Raw genomic sequence first — 22,193 nt, forward strand, 5'->3', positions numbered from 1 at the left:
TTTCCTTGACTTAAGAACTAAGGTAACATCTACTTATTATGATTTTTCAATTTTAACAAAATTAAATAGTTTAATTTTTTTGTTAAAATCTTAATATTACAAAACTAATTAGGTCTCAGTCATGAGAAAAATGCTCAAGTTAAGTTGAAACCAGAAACATTTCTTTTTTCTTTCCTCTTTTTAAAGTTTCCAAATAAGTGATTTCAAAAGGCAATTTAAAAGACTGGCAGCATCGTCACACTTGAATAATCCCCATTGATGAGATCACATGTCCCCCCCCTTCAACGTTCTCTGTAATTATCCTTCCCACAATGAAAATGCTTCTCTGCTCTTAAGATGAACTGATTAGATCAACGTGTGAAACCACTTAACTTCCTTATTCAAAAACAGTATCTACCATATTAGTTTTTATTTATAAGATACAAAAATAGCAAAAGCAAAGTAGTCTACTTCCTTAAAGGCACAATTCCTAAAACAGTTCTAGCTCTATTATAAATGAAACTGATGTGTTAAACTTGTTTTTGAGTGCTTAACTATTTGATATTTTATATTCATAGACCTTGCTTTATAATCTATTGATTATAGAGGTATAATCAATCTATTTGCACCTTTATTTTACTTTATAGAATCTATTTGCATAAAATATGTAAAAGAATGGTTATATACTTTAAAAATCTCTTGTTTTCAAATAAAATTATTTTATTTATAAAGAATTCTGAAACTTTATATTCACATCCCATCCTAAAGAAAGGTCACTTATAGAAAAGCTTTTTCTTAATATTGTAATAAATGTCCTCTGGATCTATAAAAACTATATATTGAAGAAATCACATAAGGTCCTTTGTGGTGCTTCCTATACTGAAGAAGTGAACAGTTTTGAAAGTTCATGTAAGGAGAGGGGCAAAATATACAACACAAGAATACCAACATCCCAGTCACCATGCTGTGAAGAAGATAAAGCTATAAGAACCATGAGAAAATATATGGGGACCAAGCCTTGAGTATGAAACTACAGTATCATTTCTGTAGTATTTTAATTACTAATACATTATCTATACCAATACTACTAATATTATTTCATAAAATCTTATCTATAACACGTCTTCAAAACTAAGTAAGATAGAATAAATTAAACTGAGCTCCCAATCATATTTACTTTGGAACTTTTTTTTTTCCCCTGAGAACTAAAATTCAAAGAACCAATGTGAGACTTCCACAATTAGAAGAGGATTTAGAGATCAAGTCCTATTTCTTGCTTTATTGGAAAGAAAAGGGATGTTCAAAAGATGAGTGAAGTGAGCTAATGACAGAATGCAGGACTGGAACTCAAGTTTACATCCACTGGTTTTCCCACTATCTCCTACTTTGAAGGAAGCAATGGTCACAAATCTGTTGAAGCAGAATAAATGATCCCAACCCAGTGTTTGACTTCTAGAGTGAGGCCATAAAGTTATGAATTTACAAAATTGATAATGAAAAAAATTATACTAATTAGTATAATTTTTGTAATAACTACTACAAGACAAAAACAAAGTAAAATCAATTAGAAAGCAGTAGTATTATGTCAAACCAAAGAATTATTCACATGATGCCTGATATACATTTATACAACTAAAAAATCCGAACACTTGATATTTTTAAAGCTTCCGCAAATATCTCATTGCGCTACTAATTGAAACCTAAGTTTAATATAATTAACAGTCAAGAATTAGTAGCAGAATAGATATTACCACAAAACTCAAATTTTAAAAAATGGACTATGCTACCATAATACGCAAAAACACCTAACTTCTCTAACACGCAACAGGCCAGTTTAATAAGACTCAACTGCTACCTAAGTATTTTTCATGTGCACCCACTCCTTTTTCTTTTTTTTTTTTTTTTAAGAGTACCAGAGATTGCACTCAGGGGCACTCAACCACCGAGCCACATTCCCAGCCCTATTTTGTATTTTATTTACAGATAGGGTCTCACTGAGTTGCTTAGCACCTCGCTTTTGCTGAGGCTGGCTTTGAAAGTGAGATCCTCCTGCCTCAGCCTCCTGAGCTGCTGGGATTACAACCGTGTGCCACCACGTCCAGTTTACCCGGTCCTTTTGAACCAAGGCATTTTCACTGAAAGGAACACATTCTAAAGGACTGGGTGAGTCAAACTGTCCTAGTTTCTTAAAACAACTTCCTAAAAGTACTCCCTAAAACTAGACTCTTCTAATTGTAGTTAACCAAGATAACAAAATTTGATCACATTACTTTCTTGGTTAAAAAATTCAGCAAGTTCCTTGAAGTCTAAACTCCTTCACACTCATCTTGACAGCTACCTTGCCACTCTTGTTCACTGGCCCACGCCTGTATCTGCACCCACACACTAAGATGCACTCATATCATGCTTCTCTTCCTAAGTACACATGACCCACTTGTCTCTGGAGAAACCACTCCCACTAGCATGCCTTCAGCATTATTTTCCTTTCTGGTTTTCTCCATGTGAAACCACTTGAGATTTTCCCTAATAGCTATCTCCAGTTCTGTGCTCCTTGAGTTTATAATATTGTACTGAACTGGCTAATTTATTTTTTCATCTCTCTTACCAAGAAATAGTTAAATACATAGAATTCTGGAATCTGTCACTATTCCTCTTATTAATGGGTTGCCCTCAGTGGTTTATTTAACTGCTTTAGCCTAAGAGGCTGAAAAGGTTACTTAAGATAATGAATGTAAAAAACTTAATGCTTATGTAACTAGCACATAATAAATGCTCAATAAAAGTTAACTACGACAAGGAAATAGTGGGCAAACAAACATTTGCTAGTACCCTGTTCGTCCACCTTCATTTCATAAACAAGTTATAATGAAAAAGTGTTTGCTTAGAGATAAGCAGTATGTTCCAGTAAATCTAAAGATGTTCTGTTAGTGAAAACCATCACTATCTAGAAAGGTCACACAACAGAGATTACTAACTGGGCAGGTTTTTTTTCTAATTTAAACTATAGCCAACATTCTATTAGTTTTCTACTTAGAAAAAAATGTTTTATTAAAAAAAATCTGATGAGGGTCCCTATACAGCTTTCTCCCAAGAACTGAAAGTTCCTTCTAAAAGACAAAAAAGGAAGTCTCACATGCTGTTGGTGTCAAATGCTGTCAATTTTCAAGTGTATAGCAGAATAAAACAACAAAATAACCTAATGTATTGAGTGCCTGTTATATTTCACACAAATTTGAAAAACCTCATTTAATCCTTGTGACAAACATTATCAGTTAGGCAGTTTTTTATCTCCATTTTACAGATGTACAAATACTAAGCTTGGAGAGGTAAATCACTTGTTCCAGATGAAGGGGGAGGGACCATTAACTAATTCAAATTCCCTCAGACTTCTGAGCAAAATGGACCCGTTAAACTGCTTCCCCCCAAACACACAATTTTCCTCATAGAAAATGCAAATTTGTGGCTATAGAGTGATCTCAAAACATGAAAGCATTTAGATCCAAAATTAATGAAATGTACTAGTCTAGGAAGGAAAATATATCCTTACATGGAAGCGTGATACAGTTTTTCCTCCTACAGTTAGGGCTGCGGTTTTTCCATTATGGTTTTCTTTTGAAGTATATTTTAGAACATGGCAATCTTGTACCTTAAAAAAAAAAAAAAAAAAAAAAGTGTCAAAATACATTTTAACATAACACACCAGCCACATTGAGGATCTAGGATAATTATGAATTCCCCAAAGTTATTTAATTCATCATCCCTCTAATGCCAAACACAATTTTAAAAAATATACAACTAAACTTTTAAAAAACTGCCAAATACAACAAACAGAAAAGCACATAAAATATAAATACATAATGAAATGAATCCTTATAAAGATAATATAGAACCAGTACTGAGGTCAAGAAGTAGGATCCCTAAAGCTTCTGTGTCTCTCCCAATCATCTCCCTCCCTTTTCACTCTACAGCAGGGGTTCCCAAGGTGTAGTCCCCAGACAACTCACAACAATTAGGAACCTGCTAAAAGTGCAGACTCTCCAACTCCAATTCAGACCCATTGCTGTATAAGACCTCCAGATGAATCTGAGGCTCGCTACAATTTCAGAAGCAGTGCTCTAGAAATAACTATTTTTTTTTTTTTTTTTGGTGGTGCTGGAGATCGAACCCAGGGCCTTAGTGCTTGCAAGGCAAGCACTCTATCAACTGAGCTATCTCCCCAGACCTAGAAATAACTCTTGACATTTATGAATCACTTTGGTCTATAATTACTATCTCTGGGAGCACTGCCTAATAATAAATCTAGTGTTGTCTGTTTCAGACTGTATACACTCTCATGTCTTCTGTCACTCAAAATCATTTTGTAAGGCTCATCTGTGTTGTGTGCAACTCTATGATATTCATTTGCATTGCTGTATAGCATTTTTATTTTGTGACTATGCAATGATTAACTTACCCATTCTACTGCTAATGGACATTTGGGATACTTCCAATAATGAATTAAACTGGTAGGTCTGTGAGAAGCTAGGTTTGCACTTTATCTCCAGTGAACAGCTCCAGTTATCCCAATATCAGTATCCAGTCACTGCTCAGGCAAGACTCAAAAATTCCTTAAACCATCATAAATAAAGTTCTTTAATATTATCAATGTTTGACATTATTCTTTTCTTTACCACACAGTTACATATTTCAGAATACAAAAAATGCCCATGAAAGTTTGAACAAAGACATCTTGACATACTAAAATCACTTATAAGCTGTTTCTTTCTTACCTGAAGTAATGTGACTGCATGTTTCTGACCATCCTTAGTCCACAGAGGCATCATACCCAGTTTCACAGCAATAAGGCCAACTCTAGAAGAACCTAGAAATTAAAACGAAAATTTTCAACATTTGTCAATATGGTCTAATAGTCTTTCCAAAAATCTGGTTTTGATATAAGGAGCAGGCATATAAAAAATATGCTAGCATATTCATGAGGTAAAACAAGATTGACCCTTACAGATGCAATAGATGCCAGACTTTTAACTATGCCTGGTATAATATATTGGTATTCAATAAATATTTGTAAAATGAACAAATGTAAGAAAATTGTACTAAATGAAAAAAATATGTAGGCTGGAACATTCCAGTTTTTAAACAATTGCATATACATAGGGCACATAAATCCATCATTATGCTTATGTAGTATCAAGTCATGATCAACTTTATTAACTAAAAAACATCTACCACTTAAATTCTAAGAAGTTATGTTACAACTAGTCATATTACTAAAATATGTTAACTTCCATCTCAACGCTTACATTTGTTGCATAAATTGGCAAGTTGCTCCTCTAAGAACTTCTGGCTACTATACAATTCAACTGTCACAATGTACTCAAGCAGAGACCACCCACTCAATGGGAAAGGCCTTACTCTTCTTGGTCCGGCTACACACGGGCTTAATATCCCACCAGATACAAAGAGCTAGAGCTAATTTTGGGGTCATTTTTGGCAAACCCAGAGTGTCAGAACATTCCAACTGAAAACATCTTTGTGACACATTTCAATTTTTACATCATTTTCTTCCACCCTTTCTTTACTGGTTCATTTTATATTCTTTTTATCTGAAGAAAATGAGAATGTACGCACAATGAGTCTCCTTTCACCTCAAAACAGTTTCTCAAGGAGGTGTTTCACTAACAGATTAGGAAGCTAGAAATAAAGTTGCAAAACAAATCACAATGAAACACACAAACTAAAGATGTGAAAATTAATTCAAGACATGAAAAATTTATCCAGTGGTCCCTATAATTTTAAAGATATCTAGCCACTCAGAAATTAGAACTCATCAAATAAAAAAGAATCACCTGGTTCCCAAGGATGTATAGGCCATGGTTCATCTTTCAGAGGACTCAGTTTACTTGCTAATTGGGCTTTATTTTCTTCAGAGACCAACTGCTTAACAAATGAGGCATTTTCTTCAGAAAGATGCTCATACCACCAAGTACTACTCTTGCCATGGAGACTTCTAACAAAAAGCCAGATGTTTGTTCTGTAAAAATGAAAAATAATCTAAATCACGGTTTCCCCCATTTAAGGTAAGGGAGGCCACATGCTAGAAAATGTAGTCACAGCCTGAGGAAAGGGTTTGAATTGTGTATCCCCCCTCCCCATAATCTTTATGATCAAAATGGAGCTCACATCTTACCATAAATGGTTTCCCTGGAGGAAAATTTCTTAATCTCCTCTGGGATAAACCAATTCCTAACAAAGTAGTTCTACCTAGACACGTGAAGTCACTAATCCATTTGATGTGTATTTTAATAGTTTTTATATCCAGTAGAGGTGGCAAGATGCAGCAATGGCATGGCCCAGACTCACAGACATGGAGAAACTGGGCGTCACAAAGTTAAAAGACCCCAAAAGACAAAGCCTCTGAACAGGTGAACATATCATGAAAGGCCTTAGTGGGTGAAGGTCTGGAAGGAGGTGTGTTATTCTTACATGGAGGCAGGCCAGAATAGAAGTAAAGCTTTTGGCAATCTATTACCTTTTGTAGTCAAGTAGAGCCAAGCTAGAGTCGCGATTTTCCACTATATGTTGAATGACTCTGGGCAAGTTGCTTTCCCTTTCTAAGTTTCAGTTTTATCCGTAAGCCGTGGGATAGTTTGCTGCTCACATAAGGCTACATGGTACACTACAATGAACACAGCGACTGGCACACATTACATGCTCATTTGTTAGAAGATATTATTGCCACCAATAATATTCGCCGCTAGTAGCCGGTTCATAAGCACAGGGAAAAAAATCACACCTCCAATCCCCTAGGAGATGCTAAGTTAACGCTCTTTATTATTCTGTGCCTCACGTCTGGACTGAGCGCGTTGCTCCTCTAGCCAGGGCAGGCCCCTCCGCGCCAGGCCATGACACTGCTCAAGGACGCTGTTGTGCAGCTGCACCACCCCCACACCCCTTCCCTTGCTGGTACCTACCTATACCCCAAGCTCAGGTTAGCACCCAGGCCGCCGCCGCCGCCGCTGGCGCAGTCCAGCACCTGGGCGCCGGCCTGAGCCAGCAGCCTCCAACCTGGCATGAAGCGGCCGAAGAGCACTCGTTTCCCGACACCTCCGAGCGCCCCGCCACTGTATTTTAAAAGCGTCCACACTCAAGCACCATGCGTTCGTAGCTGCCCTGGGGTTGGAGGAGCCGTCACAGCTACTGTCCGCTAATGTCCTAGGTGACGAAAAGAGAACCACGGAGCCACTTCCGGTCGGGAGGCACTTCCGGTCCGTTTCTCAATGAGTTCCGGGCACTCGGGTCAACCCCCAGAACTAGGGTTCCTCTTCGACAATAGTTCTGAACTATTGGGTCTGAATAGAGTGCGGTGCAGAAGGAATAGACTCACGTATCCGGGGCGGGGGAGAGGAAGTATGTTTAGAATTTAACTTTTAGAGGAATGAGAAGAACAAAGGACAGACTTTCCGAGGAACTAAAGAACGAGAAATCACTTCTAATAGTGCTCGCTGTGGGACAACACATTGTGCTAAGCAGTGCTTTGATAATCTTGTATTGGTTAATCCTCAAAACACTTCTAAAAGGAAGTTGTTATTTTTATATTATAGATGAAGGGACACAAATTTAAAATTTAGGTGCGGGTCCAGAACAACACATCTGGCAGATGGGCAGAGTTGACACTAAACCAGGGCTGGCATATGTTAACAATAGAATATGACCAAAGTGAAGTTGTGCGACTTCAGGGCTGGGTCATAAAACCTATTGCTACTTTTTTCTTAGTCTTTTGGACTACTCCCCTGGGGAAAATCAGTGTTCATGTTCTACAGACACTCAGACAGCTCTGTAGAGAGGCCTGTATGGAAGGGAACCCCCTTGTGAACCATGTGTGAGCCATGTAGGAAGTGGATCCACCAGCCCCAGGCAACCTTTCAGATGACTGCACCTCATGAAAGCCCTTCAGCCTGAACCATCAGCCAAGAAGTTCATGAATTCCCAACCAGGCACAATTGCTTGAGAAAATTAATGCTTAATACTGTTGTCACTAAATTTTAGGGTGATTAAAGAGGGATTAGGGTGATTAAGAGGGAGCTAATGTAACTTCTGCACAAACCAATCTCTGGGTTCAGGATCTAGCCTAGTCAGTATGGATATACATTGGATATTCATTCTATTATACTGTAGTCAGGTTCCTTATTTGTCAGATGAGTGTAGAAATTAAGAAATACCTTAAAAGTTTAGCTTTTTCAGTCTCCTCTTTTTTTTTTTTTTTTTAAATTAGAGATCTGGACAGTCTGTCTTGCAAGGTTCAGGCAAGGATTAGTTTGTAGCTACTACTTGAACTTCAGTAAGTCTCAAAATCTTTGCCTTTCCATTCCATCCTTTGCTGTTGCAGTTACCTTGGAAATTTATCAATGACACTTTAGACCATGGAGAAAGTGTATGTCTCTTCACCCTACTCATTCTGTCTTCACAGTTACTTAAGAAAGGACCTTCATTCAATAAACATGTATTGAAATGTGTTACATTCAATAAGTTGAGAATGAAAAGACTTCCCTACTACTGACAATAGCTAGCATTTCTTGTGCAGACAATGTGTTGTAACATGTGCTCAGTGTTATGGTAGCCCATCATTCAGATACCACTGGGAGAATACATGAAATCATACAAAGTTAAGATTAACAGTATGTTATAGTAAGAAGGAGCATGCACCTAGGGATGTCGCTATGTGAGTGAGTTGGGAGGGGCTTTTATAAGATTTGGACATATGCTGGGTGATGATCATGGTACCAACAGGGAAAGAGAAACTTGTTTTGAAATGGATGCTATCAAGAAACAGTGGTAAGTTCAGCAATTAAGCATCTCAATCTTTGTTCTGGAGACAAGAAAACCAGAATGGAATTGAATAGATAAAGAATGTGCAATTACTCAGAAGAAAGAATTGGTAATCATTTTGTAGCAGTAGTGTGGTATAGTATGTTAGAAATATTATGTTGATATTCTATTATAAACACTACATTATTGTTGCTAACAGGATTCATTTTCACTCTCTTGGTATATTTTCTCAATCTTCATAATAACCCCATGTGATAATACTATAAGTATGTCAACTTTACTATTGAGAAAATAGGCAGGAATAGATTACCTAACTTAGATAAGGTCATCCAGATAGTGTTAGAGCAAAGATTTAAATCTGGGCAATGTGATAATAGAACTTGTGCTCTAGAAATTTTGTTTCTCTATAACTAATATGTTGCCATCCTTGCCTTGAAACTTCTAAGAATAAAGAGGAAAACTGGTAAGTTAATATATCAAACATAATGGCCATAAAGATTGATGAGGCAGCCATTCCATATAACATTTGCCTCTATTACCAAATCTCTCCTGGTCCAGAATGGTGACCTTGAAGAAATGAAACTCACTGTTGAACTGAATCAAAGCAAACCTTGATTTGTCTGCTGTCATGAAGTACATGTCTCCTGATTGCCACGTGGGGCTGTGAGGTGTCATCATATTTTATTTAGTCCCTGTAGTATGCTTCTAACTGATGAGTACTAGTCTTAGTTGCTGAAGAACACAGCCTAAGCTTCCCTAGTATACATAGTGCCTGATCTGGAGCTTCCCATCATTTCTAGAAATTGCCTTAGACTCTGGGACCACTTTGCCTCTCTAGGACTTCAATTGTTCATCGGAACTGTGTTAGATTTCTGTTGCTGTGGCTCACATATCTGATAATGACAATTTAGAGGAGAACATTTTATTTTTGGCTCACAGTTTCAGAAGTTCAGGTCATGGTTGGCTGACTCCACACCTCTGGGTGAGGTGAGGTGGAGCATTTTAGCAAAAGGGCATGGCAGAGGAAAGCTGCTCAGCTTATGGCAGCCAGGAAGCAGAGAGAGCATGCAAGTCATCAGGGACAAAATATAAAACCCATGGGACTGCCCCTGTGACCTCCTTCCTCCAGCCACACCCTACTTACCAATGGTTGCCACCCAGTAATCCATCAAATTACTAATCCATCAAATGGGTTAATACACTGATTAAGTTATAGACGTGTGGGACAATAGAAAGGCCCAGGGATGTAGTGGCTTCTAGACAGATTTTCCCCTAGGCCTTCCAGAATGGAATGTGACCCTGCTGACATCTTCACAGTAGCCCAGTAAAACCCATGTCAGAATTTTTACCTCTAGAATTGGAAGATAATGTTTATATTGTTTAAGTCACTTAGTTTTGGGTCATTTGTTATAGCAGCAAGATAAAACTAATATCGACCATTAAACCCAAAGTTCAAAATGTAACAGCCTTGATTTTGAGATGTGACATCAAGATCAAAACTTAACTCTTCTATATTCGAGTTTCCTTTTCAAGTTCTGAGAAGAATAGTTCTTAGTAACGAGGCTCATATCCATTAATAATCCAAATTCATTGCTGTTTGCATGATTTAAAAATATATTTAAAATATTTATTGAACATCAATATGAAATATATAGTTCTCAATAGTAGGTGCTTAACAAAATATTGGTTGAATAATCAAATGAATTTGAATCACACTGTACTAAATGTGGGAAATGTTAAAATAATCATGATAACACCAGTTATTTATTGGGCACTTTATATGTCAGGCACTTGGCTCAGAATAGACACAAAGTTTCTCCTGATGATGATGGATATGTTCACCATTTTACATATGTGATTACCCATAACTCATAGAGTAAGTCACTTTCCTACTCAGTTAATAAACTAGCCCAGCTGGAATTGAAAAATAATTATGTGTGACTCTAAAATCCCCAATTATTCTGTGATTTTGCTTCTACTCAAAAACATCAAGACAAAAACCCTCAGTGCTCAAGGAACTCACAGGGTAGCAGGGAAGACAGAGGAGGTAAACAGAGAAAATGGCAAAGGCAGAACAAAGCACCTGGACTTGATACTTATAGATGAGGTAGCATAATTATTCTTTGAGGGAAGGGGATGATTGCCTAGGCATAGAGTGGAAAAAGAGCATTGTAAGTAAAAGGAACACATTCGCAGCAAATATTGCAAAGGAATAAAGCACTCCAAACTTTTGGGCATGGGACAATCACCATTTTATTTTCTGTGTGGATTCTCTTTGCCAGGAATTCAGAAAGGACACAGTGTTTCTGCTTGGTGATGCCTGGTGCCTTACCTGAAATGACTTAAAGATGGGGATGGTATCAGCTGGAGGCCAAAATCATCTGTAGGCTTATTGACTCTGTGTCTGGTGATAGATGCTGGCTTTCAACTGATACTGGCAACCGCATGTGGTCTCTGCACGTAGATGCTGGCTGCTTGAGCTCCCTCACAACGTGGCTTCCAAGAGCAAGCATCCCAAGAGAATGTGTGTGGACTGTGTTACCTTTTATGACCAAGCCCTGGAAGTCACATATCACTTCATAACAATCACAAACAGGCCCAGTTTTGAGGTGAAGGGACACAGACTCAACTGACTGTGAAGGTGGCAAAGACACATTGTAAGAAGAGCATGTGGGATGGAAGATGTTGTTGCCCTATTTAGAACCACTAATATCATGTGTATGTCCATGTGAAGGAAGGGAGTTGCACTTAGGTAGCAGGATTGTACTACCAGCAGAGTTATCCCATGAAATAGCTTCCGATTATGCCTGGCTGGCTCAAAGGAGAGAAAATAAGATTTTTTTTTCTATGTTTTCTTTTGTTCCTAAGTGCAGTTTCTGGACAAATATCTAGTATCTCCTCCATTCAGAGAGGCAAAGTTCAGACCTGAAGAATTTCATGTATCTGAAGACTTGTACATGCCCAGAGGACATGAGGACTTGACTATGACCCAACATGCACAACCCAGTCTGGGACAAAAGGAGACAGTCACCATCAAACAGGATGAACTGCTGACCTTAAGCTCACTTCCAACTGTGCCTGTGCACCCCAGAGGCAAGGACTGGGCAGATAAGGTGGGTCTAGGAGAAAAAATGGGCAAACTGTAAAGGGCAGGGAGGGCACTGCCAGGCTGCTCAGGGGTCATGCAGTGACAATGGTTCCTCCATCTGTGGTATTTAGACTCCAAACAGGCCTAGCAGGATCGTCATGGCAACTTGCCCATCTGCACTGCTGAGCTGAGACAGGATTCCCTTAGTAACTGAGGAGCCAGGGAGACGATGCTTAAAATAATCTTTTATGCCCAGGCAAAAATGGCTTTGCTGTTTTATTAACCATGAAGCATCATGGGGCACGGCTTTCACTCTCACTTTATTTCAAAATGGGACAAAATGGCTTTTTAAAGCAGAAATTTCCAACCAGGGGCTAAACGCTGTCTTCACTCCACAAAGCATACATCCCACAGAAGCCAATAAGCATTACACCTGAGTTTCTGAGAGTTGCTGCTGGTCACTATTATATAAATTACTTTCAAATAGAACAGGCGATCTCTGGCTGAAATCACTGGGCTTCATCTAATCTCTTTTCTATTTCCTATTGAAGTCCCAGCAGTCTCTCAGTAGGGAAAATAGTTATGCTTGACAAGAGTTTAACACTTGGGTCATTTGGCCTGACAGTTCCTTGCATCTGATGGTCCTCCCTGCTCATACATTCTCTCCGATTTTCCCTCATCTGCAAGGCCTACCTCCTGCATGAGGACTGCCTCGTAATACATAACCCTGGCTCCCAATTCCTCTCCTCTCTTACCTCTTATTGTATGTGTATACATATTCTTACATGGCATCATTGTCTTTTATCATAGGTAGAGCAAAGACTTGAGTTTATAAACTATGTCTTCTCAATAAGAATTTAAATTCTTTATAGGCAGAGTCATATATTTCCTAAGCTCTCCCAGAAACCATACATTTATAACAGCTCCAGAAATACTTGGAAATCTTAATTGTGATGGTTGCACAACTTTGTGAATACCCTAAAAACTGCATGTTGAAAGGATGACTTTTAAAAAATTTTAAGAATTTGTTCTTTTTAGTTATACATGACAGTAGAATGTATTTTGACACAATACCTGAAATATAATGTCCCCAAAGGATGACTTTTATGATATGCAAATTATATATCCACAAAAACATCAGAAATATCTAGAAATTGTGAAATATTGAGAAAGTCATCAGAATTACCATACCTTATCTTCACTTTTGCTGACTTTTTCGTATTAGAAATGCAACATATGCATATGTAAATGGAACATATGCAAAATAAATGTTTTCATTGTTTAAAAATAGTCTTATAAGCATCAACATTAACACCACCACCAAGGAGGCAGGGTTATTTTTCTAGATCAGGTGCAGTATGCTAAGCACACTTCCCTTGCTTCCTTCAGTCTCTTTCTTGCTCCTTGGAATTCACAATTTCCAGTCTAGGATCATTGCAGAGAATGATAGGTATGAATGCAGACTTTGCCTTAAAAGGAAACAGGTCTTTTGAGTGAGCCCATCTTGATGGGAATAATAATTTGTTTGAGAGAATATGTACTCACTGGCAAAGAAATTGATTATACTTCAACAGTAGTAATAATAGTAATAGAACTACTCGTACAATTTTTGAGTCTTTTATATAGTGTCTACTCTTATATTAAGTGCATTGCAAATATTATTTAATTTAATTCTCACAACCATCTATGAGGGAACTACTGAGGCTAGAGATGCTAGGTAAATTGTCCAAGGCCACAGATCTAGTAAATGTTCTTAAGAAAGCTAAATATGCAATATGTCCTAATTTAGAATCCAGGTCCCCTAGTTCCTTATCACACTTTTTCCTACTTTGCATGATGCTCAGCCTTTGATTTTTCTATTTCAGACAACTGAAAGCAGCAGTTATTTATAAAATAGCTCTTTGCTTAAGTTATAGCCAGCAGAAAAGGGGAAAAATGATTTTAAAAATGAAATATCAACTAGATTGGAAATATCTGAATGCAAAATGCCATTATGAATCAGTAAGTCCTTCTGTAAAAGGAAGTTTGGGACCTGATTATATGAGAAACTAAAATGTATCAGACATTGATTCTTAGAGAAATAGACTTGGTCACCTCAACTGGACTTTCTCCTTTGATCTCAGGGGACAGTCCCATCACTGGGCACTTGGGAGGTCTCAAAAAGTAGAAAAGTGCTGATTATAATGGATATTCCATAGATTCTAAAACAGAGTAGCTTTTCCTAAGGAGGAAAAAGAAGCCAGTTTGTGGGACAAGAAGATGTTTTCCATTAAACTTTCCTTAGGTCTATCCCTCAGATTTGCAACAAATTCAGAAAAAAACTTAATCACTATGTCCTTCCTGCTTCTGAGAATATGAGAGTTCTGTTTTGAATGTCTCCATTGTTTCATGCATATGTGTGAATTATCTCATTTCAGAACCTGAAATTTAATAAAATGTAACATGCCATCACATAATGGACACCAAGGGACAATAGCAAGGAGTGGTCAGTGGAGAATATTGGGGAGGAACACTGGGCTCCCAAATGTGGAAGAGAGAAGGACACTAAACTGACCTGTCCTTTTGACATCTCCCTGAAGTAGCAACATGAATAATTGCTTCCAGGTTAGAAGGAATGGTCTGTATCTCCTCTACTTCATTTCCAGCTCATATGAGAAAATGAAATAGATGTTGGTTAATGGGCTGTATACTTGTTTCATATACCCACGAACACATTCTGTGCTCCAAATCTTATGTTCTCTCTGCCGTCTATGTGTTATCTGATATCTATGTGCTAAACCCTATGGGGAACTAACTCAAAGATGAGCCTGTTCTCTACGGTCCTGAGCAGAACACTTATAATAAAATATTAATAGATAACTAGTATCATTATATTAATTTAGGGACTTCTCATCCAACAAAGGTTCAGGGGGCAGGAATGAATGCAAGGGAATGGGAATTCTATGTGGCTGATGAAGCTGGAAGAGGAATGGCTATAAGGAGGGGGAATGGACATTTCTCCAGAGGAGGTGAGCAGAAATGGTACCCCTCCTCTACCCCAGTCCTCGATATTTCCTCTCTGCCCAGGGCCAAGCTGTATCAGTCAGAAATCTTTGGTTATAAGTCACAAAAGTCCAACTTAAATTGGATTAAGCAAAAAGAAACTGTATAGGCCTATGTAGCTGAAATTTTTTGTAGGTAAGACTGGATCCAGAGCTGATGGAGACTACCGGGATGTTATTTTACTCTCTTTTTTCTTCTTTCTTCTCTAGTTCTGTTTTCTTCTATTTCAGGCTCAGACCTATGAGGCAGCGGGATGGCACTTTGCACCTGCAGATTTATGTCCTCACAGTGTAGGAATTATCTTCTGAGATAATTCCTTCTGAGATAACTGAAGAAGTTATCTTCTGAGAACCCCAGCAAAAGTCCTGGGTTTGGATTATCTGACCAGTCTCAGGTCTCAGCCCTACCTCTGAACCAGTCACTGTGCTGAGGGTCATTAAATAATATAGGATTTTTGCATTTCTCTCAATCCTATGCATTTTTTTTGACCAAGCTTTTGTCTCCTAAGCCATCTCACTTGCCCATTTATGCTTTAAATAACAACTTATAGATCCCTTACGATTTGCCACTCCTTGATCTAAATGCATTAAAGCTGTTATCTCAAGTTCTCACAAGAATTCTAAGAGGTAGGTAGTATTGTCTCCATTTTACAGATGAAAAGTTTGAGGGTCAAAGAAGCTAAGTCAACTTACATTTTCTGGGAAACATGTTTCAACCGGACACAAAAACTCTTGCTCATAACCATAATTCTGCCTTCTTATGGGAGTTAGGGCAACTTTTTGTTCATTCATGTTAGAATGAATAAATGCACTTCCTAGAATGGTCTGCAATCTGCAGAATGACAGCTCAGCTGAGCTCATTTTGAACCAAAGGTTTTAAACAAAGAGGCAGAACGTAATGGTAATTTCTGGACTGTGGCTGAATTTAATGTTATTTCTAGCCACTTTCAATTCATTTGCTTCATATTAAATTCTAAATGAATTAGTTTAGATTATAAAATTATTTTCTCAGCCTAATTCAGTTCCTGTGGGTATACATATTTTTAATATTCCTCACTCCAGTCCACCTGGGTTTGACATTTAGTGCTCTGATTGTTTTCCACGATGTGAGGATTACAATCCCAGTGGATCCTACTGTTGCCATGGATTTACCTTTGTGTTGTTAATGAATGCAGGAAGTCCGTTTTAGCATTTTTATGTTACTTGGAAAAAATCGTTCATTTTGCAAGAGGAAAGAAAAAAACTTCCTTTTGAAATGTACCAAACTTTTAAATCACCAGCAAAACAAATGGTTTCTTAGAAATCTTACTTCAAGATCAGAATGGGAGCAATAATGGAGAAAATGGTGTCTACTCATCTTTTAGTGAGCCACAAATTCAGTTTTGCTGTTAATTTAAAAAAAGCAAAAACCAATGACTATATGTGCATAGATGCATAAGAGGACACTGTATCCTCAAGGAAACCAACGTAGTTTTGAATCTCTTTTCTTCATAAATTCCTGGGTGAGACTAGAGAAATTATTCCAGAGATGGAAGCTGCATTTACTTTTCTGGTGAAGAGCATCTTTGTTCCATGAACCAGGCTACAGTTTTAGGAGCCTGCTGTGTTCTCAGAAGTGAACCTGATAAGAATCAAATGGCGGCTTGATGTGTCTCTATGAATTCACACTGGGCTTTTAAAATTAAAAACCTGTGTAAGTTTAATCCAAAAGAATATGCTTATAAAACATCAGTGTTCTTGAGTGAGTTTCAGAATTATATTATCCCTTTTAAAGATGCAGAAAGATAAGGGTCTCATGAAATTACAAATCCCATATATATATATATATATATATGTATATGTATATATATGTACATGTGTATATATATATGTATATATTTGGTGATGATCTGTATAACTGCAAATGGCAGAAGAACTTTTAAACTAAATAGTATGAGGAAAGCATGGGTGTATTTTGATACTGAAGAATGAATTTGGGATAAATGTGTTTTTGGCAAATATGAAAATTTTTAAAATTTTTTAATGAAACATTTTATAACTTATGATTTAAAGCAAATACAGTGTCCAGTTTGAAGTCTATCTCTTTTGTATCATAGTTTGCTTGGTTCACTACCAAGGTTTCAGGAAAAACTTTTTTAAACACTACTGTCTGATCTTGGCACTATTTGGGGGAATTAAGCAAGAATACTGTCTATGGTGGGGACAGGTGTAGTGGATAGTAAATTGTAGTTCAAAAGAAAAGTGGAGACTCCTGGCAATCTGTTAATGAGATACAAGGGCAGGAGGTGATTAGCAGAAGAACCTGGAGCCACATAAAAAACAAAAGCTGAGAGTGGATTTGCAAAGGGAACTAGATGAGTGACTGGTTTGTCTGCTAATTTAATGAACTGGGGTCTGAGAACATTTTATTGTGTGTGTTTTTTAATTGAGATGATAGTCACATAACATATACAACAAAATTACCCACTTAAAAGTAGAAATTCAGTGGCATTTAATGCATTCACCGTAAGAACCCAGAAACCACTCCGGACACGCGCATTCACATAAGACCGTTTAATAAGCAAACAGGCAGAGTGTCTCCCTGCAGGGTAAGAGAGAAAATGAGAGGAAAAGAGAGAGAGAGTGTGTGCCCAAGTCAGAGAGTAAAAGCCAGGAGGAGAGAGCATGAAAGCGAGGAAGAGAGAGAGAGAGAAAATGGCGGGGGAGTCATTCTTAAGCAGTGGAATTCCGCGGGATAACAGGGGACCAATAACGGAGAAGGATACTTGTAAGCTGACTGATGAACCAATAGCTAGCTAGGATGTTCACAGACTGACAAGCTAGGTTGTAAGTTGGGAGGCGGGGAAATGACTGCACCGTAAAGGGCGGGGGAGCAGCTTTATATTCATAATGTTGTAAACCACCTCCTCCATCTGGTTCCAAAATCATTTTCATTACCCTGTGGGGTCTTCGATGGAGGGCTATAGAAATTTCAGGGATGAATTGTGTGATTACATCACGTAAACCTTGGAAACTGGTGACATTCTCTTAAATTATGTTTGTTGTACTTAAAAGTGTTTGCCCAGAAATCTTTGTGCTAAACAGAATTTTGATGTAAGACAAGTTAGTGCACCAGATTTTGGTTAGCAGCTTAATTTCTTAGAAGACTGCAGTGAGGTTTTATGTTACAACTGGCTTTCTTCTCATAGCTTCTCTTACTGATCTTTCCTTCATGCTCTAATCACGTATAAAGGACCAATGTAGAAAGATAAAACAAGGCTCTGCTCTTTGGAGGAATATAATGTTCTAGCTGGGGAGAGGTTTCGACAGAGGTATACACGGGTGAAAGAGGAACCCATGGGAGGAATACTTGGCCAAGTCTGGGACAGAGGAGGTTCAGGAGGGCTTCTGAGATGAGTTGACACCTGAGCTGAGACTTCAAAGCTAAGTAGTCGTTAACTGGGTGAAGCGGTGGTGTTTTAGTCAGCTTTTTGTCACTGACTGAAATGCCTGACAAGAACAACACAGAGGAGGAAAAGTTTATTTTGGCTCATGGTTTTAGGGGTTCAGTCCATAGTCAGCTGACTCCATAGCTCTGAGCCTGAGATGAAGCAGAACATCATGGCAGAAAGGTGTGGAGGATGAAAGCAGCTCAGGACATGGCAACCAGGAAAGAGAGAGAGAGAGGGGGGGGGGGGGAGAGGAGAGACATTATCCACCCCAAGGGCACATCCCTAGTGACCTACTGCCTCCAGGCATACCCTATCTGTGCACAGGTACTACTTAGTTAATCCATTAGTGGATTAACCCACTAATCAGTCCACACCTCTCATAATCCTATCATTTTACCTCTGAAAATCCCTGCATTGTCTTACACATGGGATTTTAGGGGACACCTCATATCTAAACCATAATGAAGCCTTGTTCAGCAAATGTCATGCTAAGAGGCTGGCGCATAGCAGTGTTGGGTAGAGTAGTTAGAGGTAGGCAGAAAAAGTGGGCAAAGATCAGATGATGAAAATCACATGCATGTTTGGTTGAAGGTCAAGAGTTGGGACTTCATTCTGAAGTTGGTGGGGAGCCACTGAAGGAGAGAGGCTCCGATTTGTTTCTAGGCAGGGAGAAACAGAGATGCTCAGATTTTTTTCACCCATGGTAGCAGAAAGGAGAGCAGATTGGGTAAAAGCAACATAGATTAGGCAGCAGTAAGACAAAAGGTGATAAGGGTTAAACTAAGTTGGGGCAGTGTCTAAAAAGAGAAGTATAAAAAATGATGACCATAATAATCGTAAATTTCTCAATGTATGGAATACTCGCCATATGCTGGTGTCCTGTGTCAGCACAAAGTGACGGAGACAAGTGCATACCTCACAAACTCAGCAGAGCCTTTATTCAGCGGTGGAATCAGGCCCTGGGGGCTCACTTCTAGGTAGAAAATGGCCTTGGTTACAGGGCAGGTATGGGCTTATATCGACTACACACTGGGAGATGACTTGACCATGGAGACTTTATCAGAACATATCAGTCTGGGTACTCAGGAAATAGTTTGTGAGAATTTGAAAAATTTGTTTTTACTGGGCCAGGATGGAGGGTCTGGAGTTCGGCATTCAGCGCTTATGTCTTTTCCTCCAGGGTCTATAGTACTGTCACTGGGAAAGGATTTATTTGGGGAAGGATCAATGTTTTGGATTCTTCCTGACACTGCCATTTTAGGGTTGATGGATAGCTCCTTCCCGGGGATTGTCTTGTCCTTGGGTGATGTTCGTTTCCTTCCCAGGGATCCACCTGTCATGGGGAAAGGATGCTTTGGGGAAGGATCAGTGTTATCACTGGTTCTCCTTCTTCCTCCCTCCCTCTTCCCAGGCCACTGTATTAGGGGGTGTCATTTCCATATCCTCCATCATGGATGTTGAACTGTGTAACCAGATTCTCTTCAGGTGTGAAGAATTGATTCCTCCAGGTACTGAGACATAGAATGAGCTCTTTTGAAGTTTCCTCAGTTCAAGAGAGATGCCTTACCCTAAACAAACCTTGAGACATCTGCTGGCTGGTCTGTGAGGGGCATTTAGGCTTGGTCCCTTTTCCCCAACTAGGGGTGACATTGAAGGGCCACCCTGCTTCAAAGCTCCTTGTGGTCTCTTTCCCTTCTATTTCCTTGATAATCTGCCTGCACCCTGATCTTGGTCTTAGAGTTTGCTTTTCAGGGAACCCATTGTGCTAGATGCTCGCACACATTATTTCAATCCCTCAGAGCAATAGAAAAAAAATGTTTTTTTCTTCATTCAACAGATGAATAAATTGAGGCTCATAGGTATCATCCCACTCTTAAGTAGCAGGCATTGGATTTGCCTCCAATTTGCTCTTTCTTGGCATTTCTGCAGTACCATTCTTAGCAAGAGCTGAGTAGGATGGAAAATGGAAGTATTCAAACCAATTTGGGATAAGCTTTCCTGGGCAGAGCTTTGAAATCAGCAGGTACTTTTTAATACCACTCCTTGACCTCAGCTATATTCTTCTTCTATTTTCAGTGGAAACCCATTCACAGTTCTTCAACACCGCATGTTTGCTTTGAGAATCATCCAGCAATTTCTTCCATCTCTTCCGGAGTGGGAAGAATGGCACCACAAATCCATCTAAGCCCAATGCCTGGAACCCAGTTCTGTCCCACCACGCAAGGGACTTTGTAGATGTAGTTATGGTTACAGATCTCAGGATAGTGAATCTTGGTTTATCAGAGTGTCCAATCTAATCAGAAGAACCTTTGAAAGCATAGGACTTTCTTGGACTGGAAACAGAAAGATGCAGTGGCAGAAGTCAGAGAGATCCAATGTTTGAGAAGGACTTGACTGCAGAAGACATGTTTGGGTAACCCTAAGATGGCGGCTGGCGTTGAGCCAACAGGTGGCGCATAACTACTGTTAACACGGCGTGATCTACTTTTACCTGATTAGTTAATGTCTCCTCTGCGCTAGTGGTCAACAGATATTTCTCATTCTTTCTTGATTGGTACCGTGGGGCGTGCTTCAATTGTGCTAATCCTAAGCTGATTGGCTGCCTTAGGTATATAAGACACACACCTATAGGAAGCACAGCAGATAAGCAGCACCTCAGGTTGTAGATCGCAGAACTAAGCCACACCTCTAGATCCCTGGGTGGAAGATAAGCAGCACCTCAGATCACAGATCGCAGATCGCAGTATGCGAGCTGCACCGTAGACACACCTTTAGTACGTACTTCTAGCACATACCTTTAGGACACAGGATGTAGGATGCACCTTTAAGAAGAAGCAGCAGAACTTTAAGAAGAAGTAGCATCTCTGAAAGTGTAGCCTCTCCGATAAGCAAAGACTCTCCTTTAAGCAAAGCCTTTTCTTCCTCTCTCTCTTCTTCCAAAACTTCCTCTAAAACCAAGTAAGCCTCTCTCTATATATAAACTAACGAACAAGCAAGAAAGCAGCGCACTAAAGAGAAAGATAATAGAAGTAGCTCAGTTTCCAGTCCACCTCCAATAAATGCCCGTGCAATTGTTGCTGCAGGTGGTAACAATATCAGCGCGATTGTTGCCGTGGGCGGCGACACTTGACCCACCAACGCTGGAGGGCGCCAGGTTAACCACCTGTGAAGGAATATGGGAAGCTTCTCAAGAACACGATATTGCCCTCAGCTGACAGCCAGCAAGGACGCGAGACCTCAGTTCCACGGCCACAACTGAGGGCCTGAAGAGGCTTGGAAGCAGATCTTTTTAGGGCATGGAGAGAGAAGTGCAACCCTACTGACATGCTGATTTCAGCCTATGAGACCTTCCCTAGAGGACTCAACTGAGTATTTTGGATTTTTGACCCACAGAATCTGTGAGATAATAAACAAGTGTTGCTTTAAGCCACTAAGTTTGTGGTAATGTGCTATGCAGAAATAACACACGCTTCATCAAGTAGTCTACAGCAAGTGGTTCTCAAAGTGTGTTCCCTCGAGGTTCCTGACACCCTTTCAGGAAATCTGTGAGCTGAACCTATTTTTGTAATAACACTGAAATGTTTTTTGCCTTTTCCAGTATACTGACGTTTGCACTATAGTGCAGAAGTAATGGTAGGTAAAACTTCTGGAATCTTAGCTCACACCAGAAAGTGGGCATCACACTATGCTAGGGACCATCATATTTTTCATAGTAACTCATGCAGTTTCACTTGATGGAGCAGAAAAATTCTTAATTTCATTAAATCTTGACCTGTGAGTCAGCATGCTTTTTATATGCTGGGTGACAGGTTGCAAAAACACCAGTAA

The 22,193-nt window shown here is 39.0% G+C and overlaps 1 protein-coding gene across 2 annotated transcripts in view; it reads right to left on the bottom strand.

The window, feature by feature from the left end:
* MRPL3 (mitochondrial ribosomal protein L3) overlaps window positions 1-7,225 on the bottom strand; it is a 43,337-nt gene extending 36,112 nt beyond the window's left edge. Inside the window, exons 1-4 of one of the 2 annotated variants that reach the window (XM_079101324.1) lie at window positions 6,951-7,225; window positions 5,826-6,010; window positions 4,749-4,840; window positions 3,527-3,625 (exon numbers count right to left, since the gene is read on the bottom strand). In XM_079101324.1, the coding sequence (XP_078957450.1) occupies window positions 3,527-3,625; window positions 4,749-4,840; window positions 5,826-6,010; window positions 6,951-7,051 (477 nt within the window). In that variant the 5' untranslated portion in view covers window positions 7,052-7,225. The remainder of the gene's footprint in view (window positions 1-3,526; window positions 3,626-4,748; window positions 4,841-5,825; window positions 6,011-6,950) is intronic. The other variant, XM_079101325.1, reaches the window with a different exon arrangement.
* Between the last annotated feature and the right edge of the window lie 14,968 nt (window positions 7,226-22,193).

Source organism: Sciurus vulgaris, assembly GCF_902686455.1.
Source record: "Sciurus vulgaris genome assembly, chromosome: 10".
Taxonomy (NCBI): domain Eukaryota; kingdom Metazoa; phylum Chordata; class Mammalia; order Rodentia; family Sciuridae; genus Sciurus; species Sciurus vulgaris.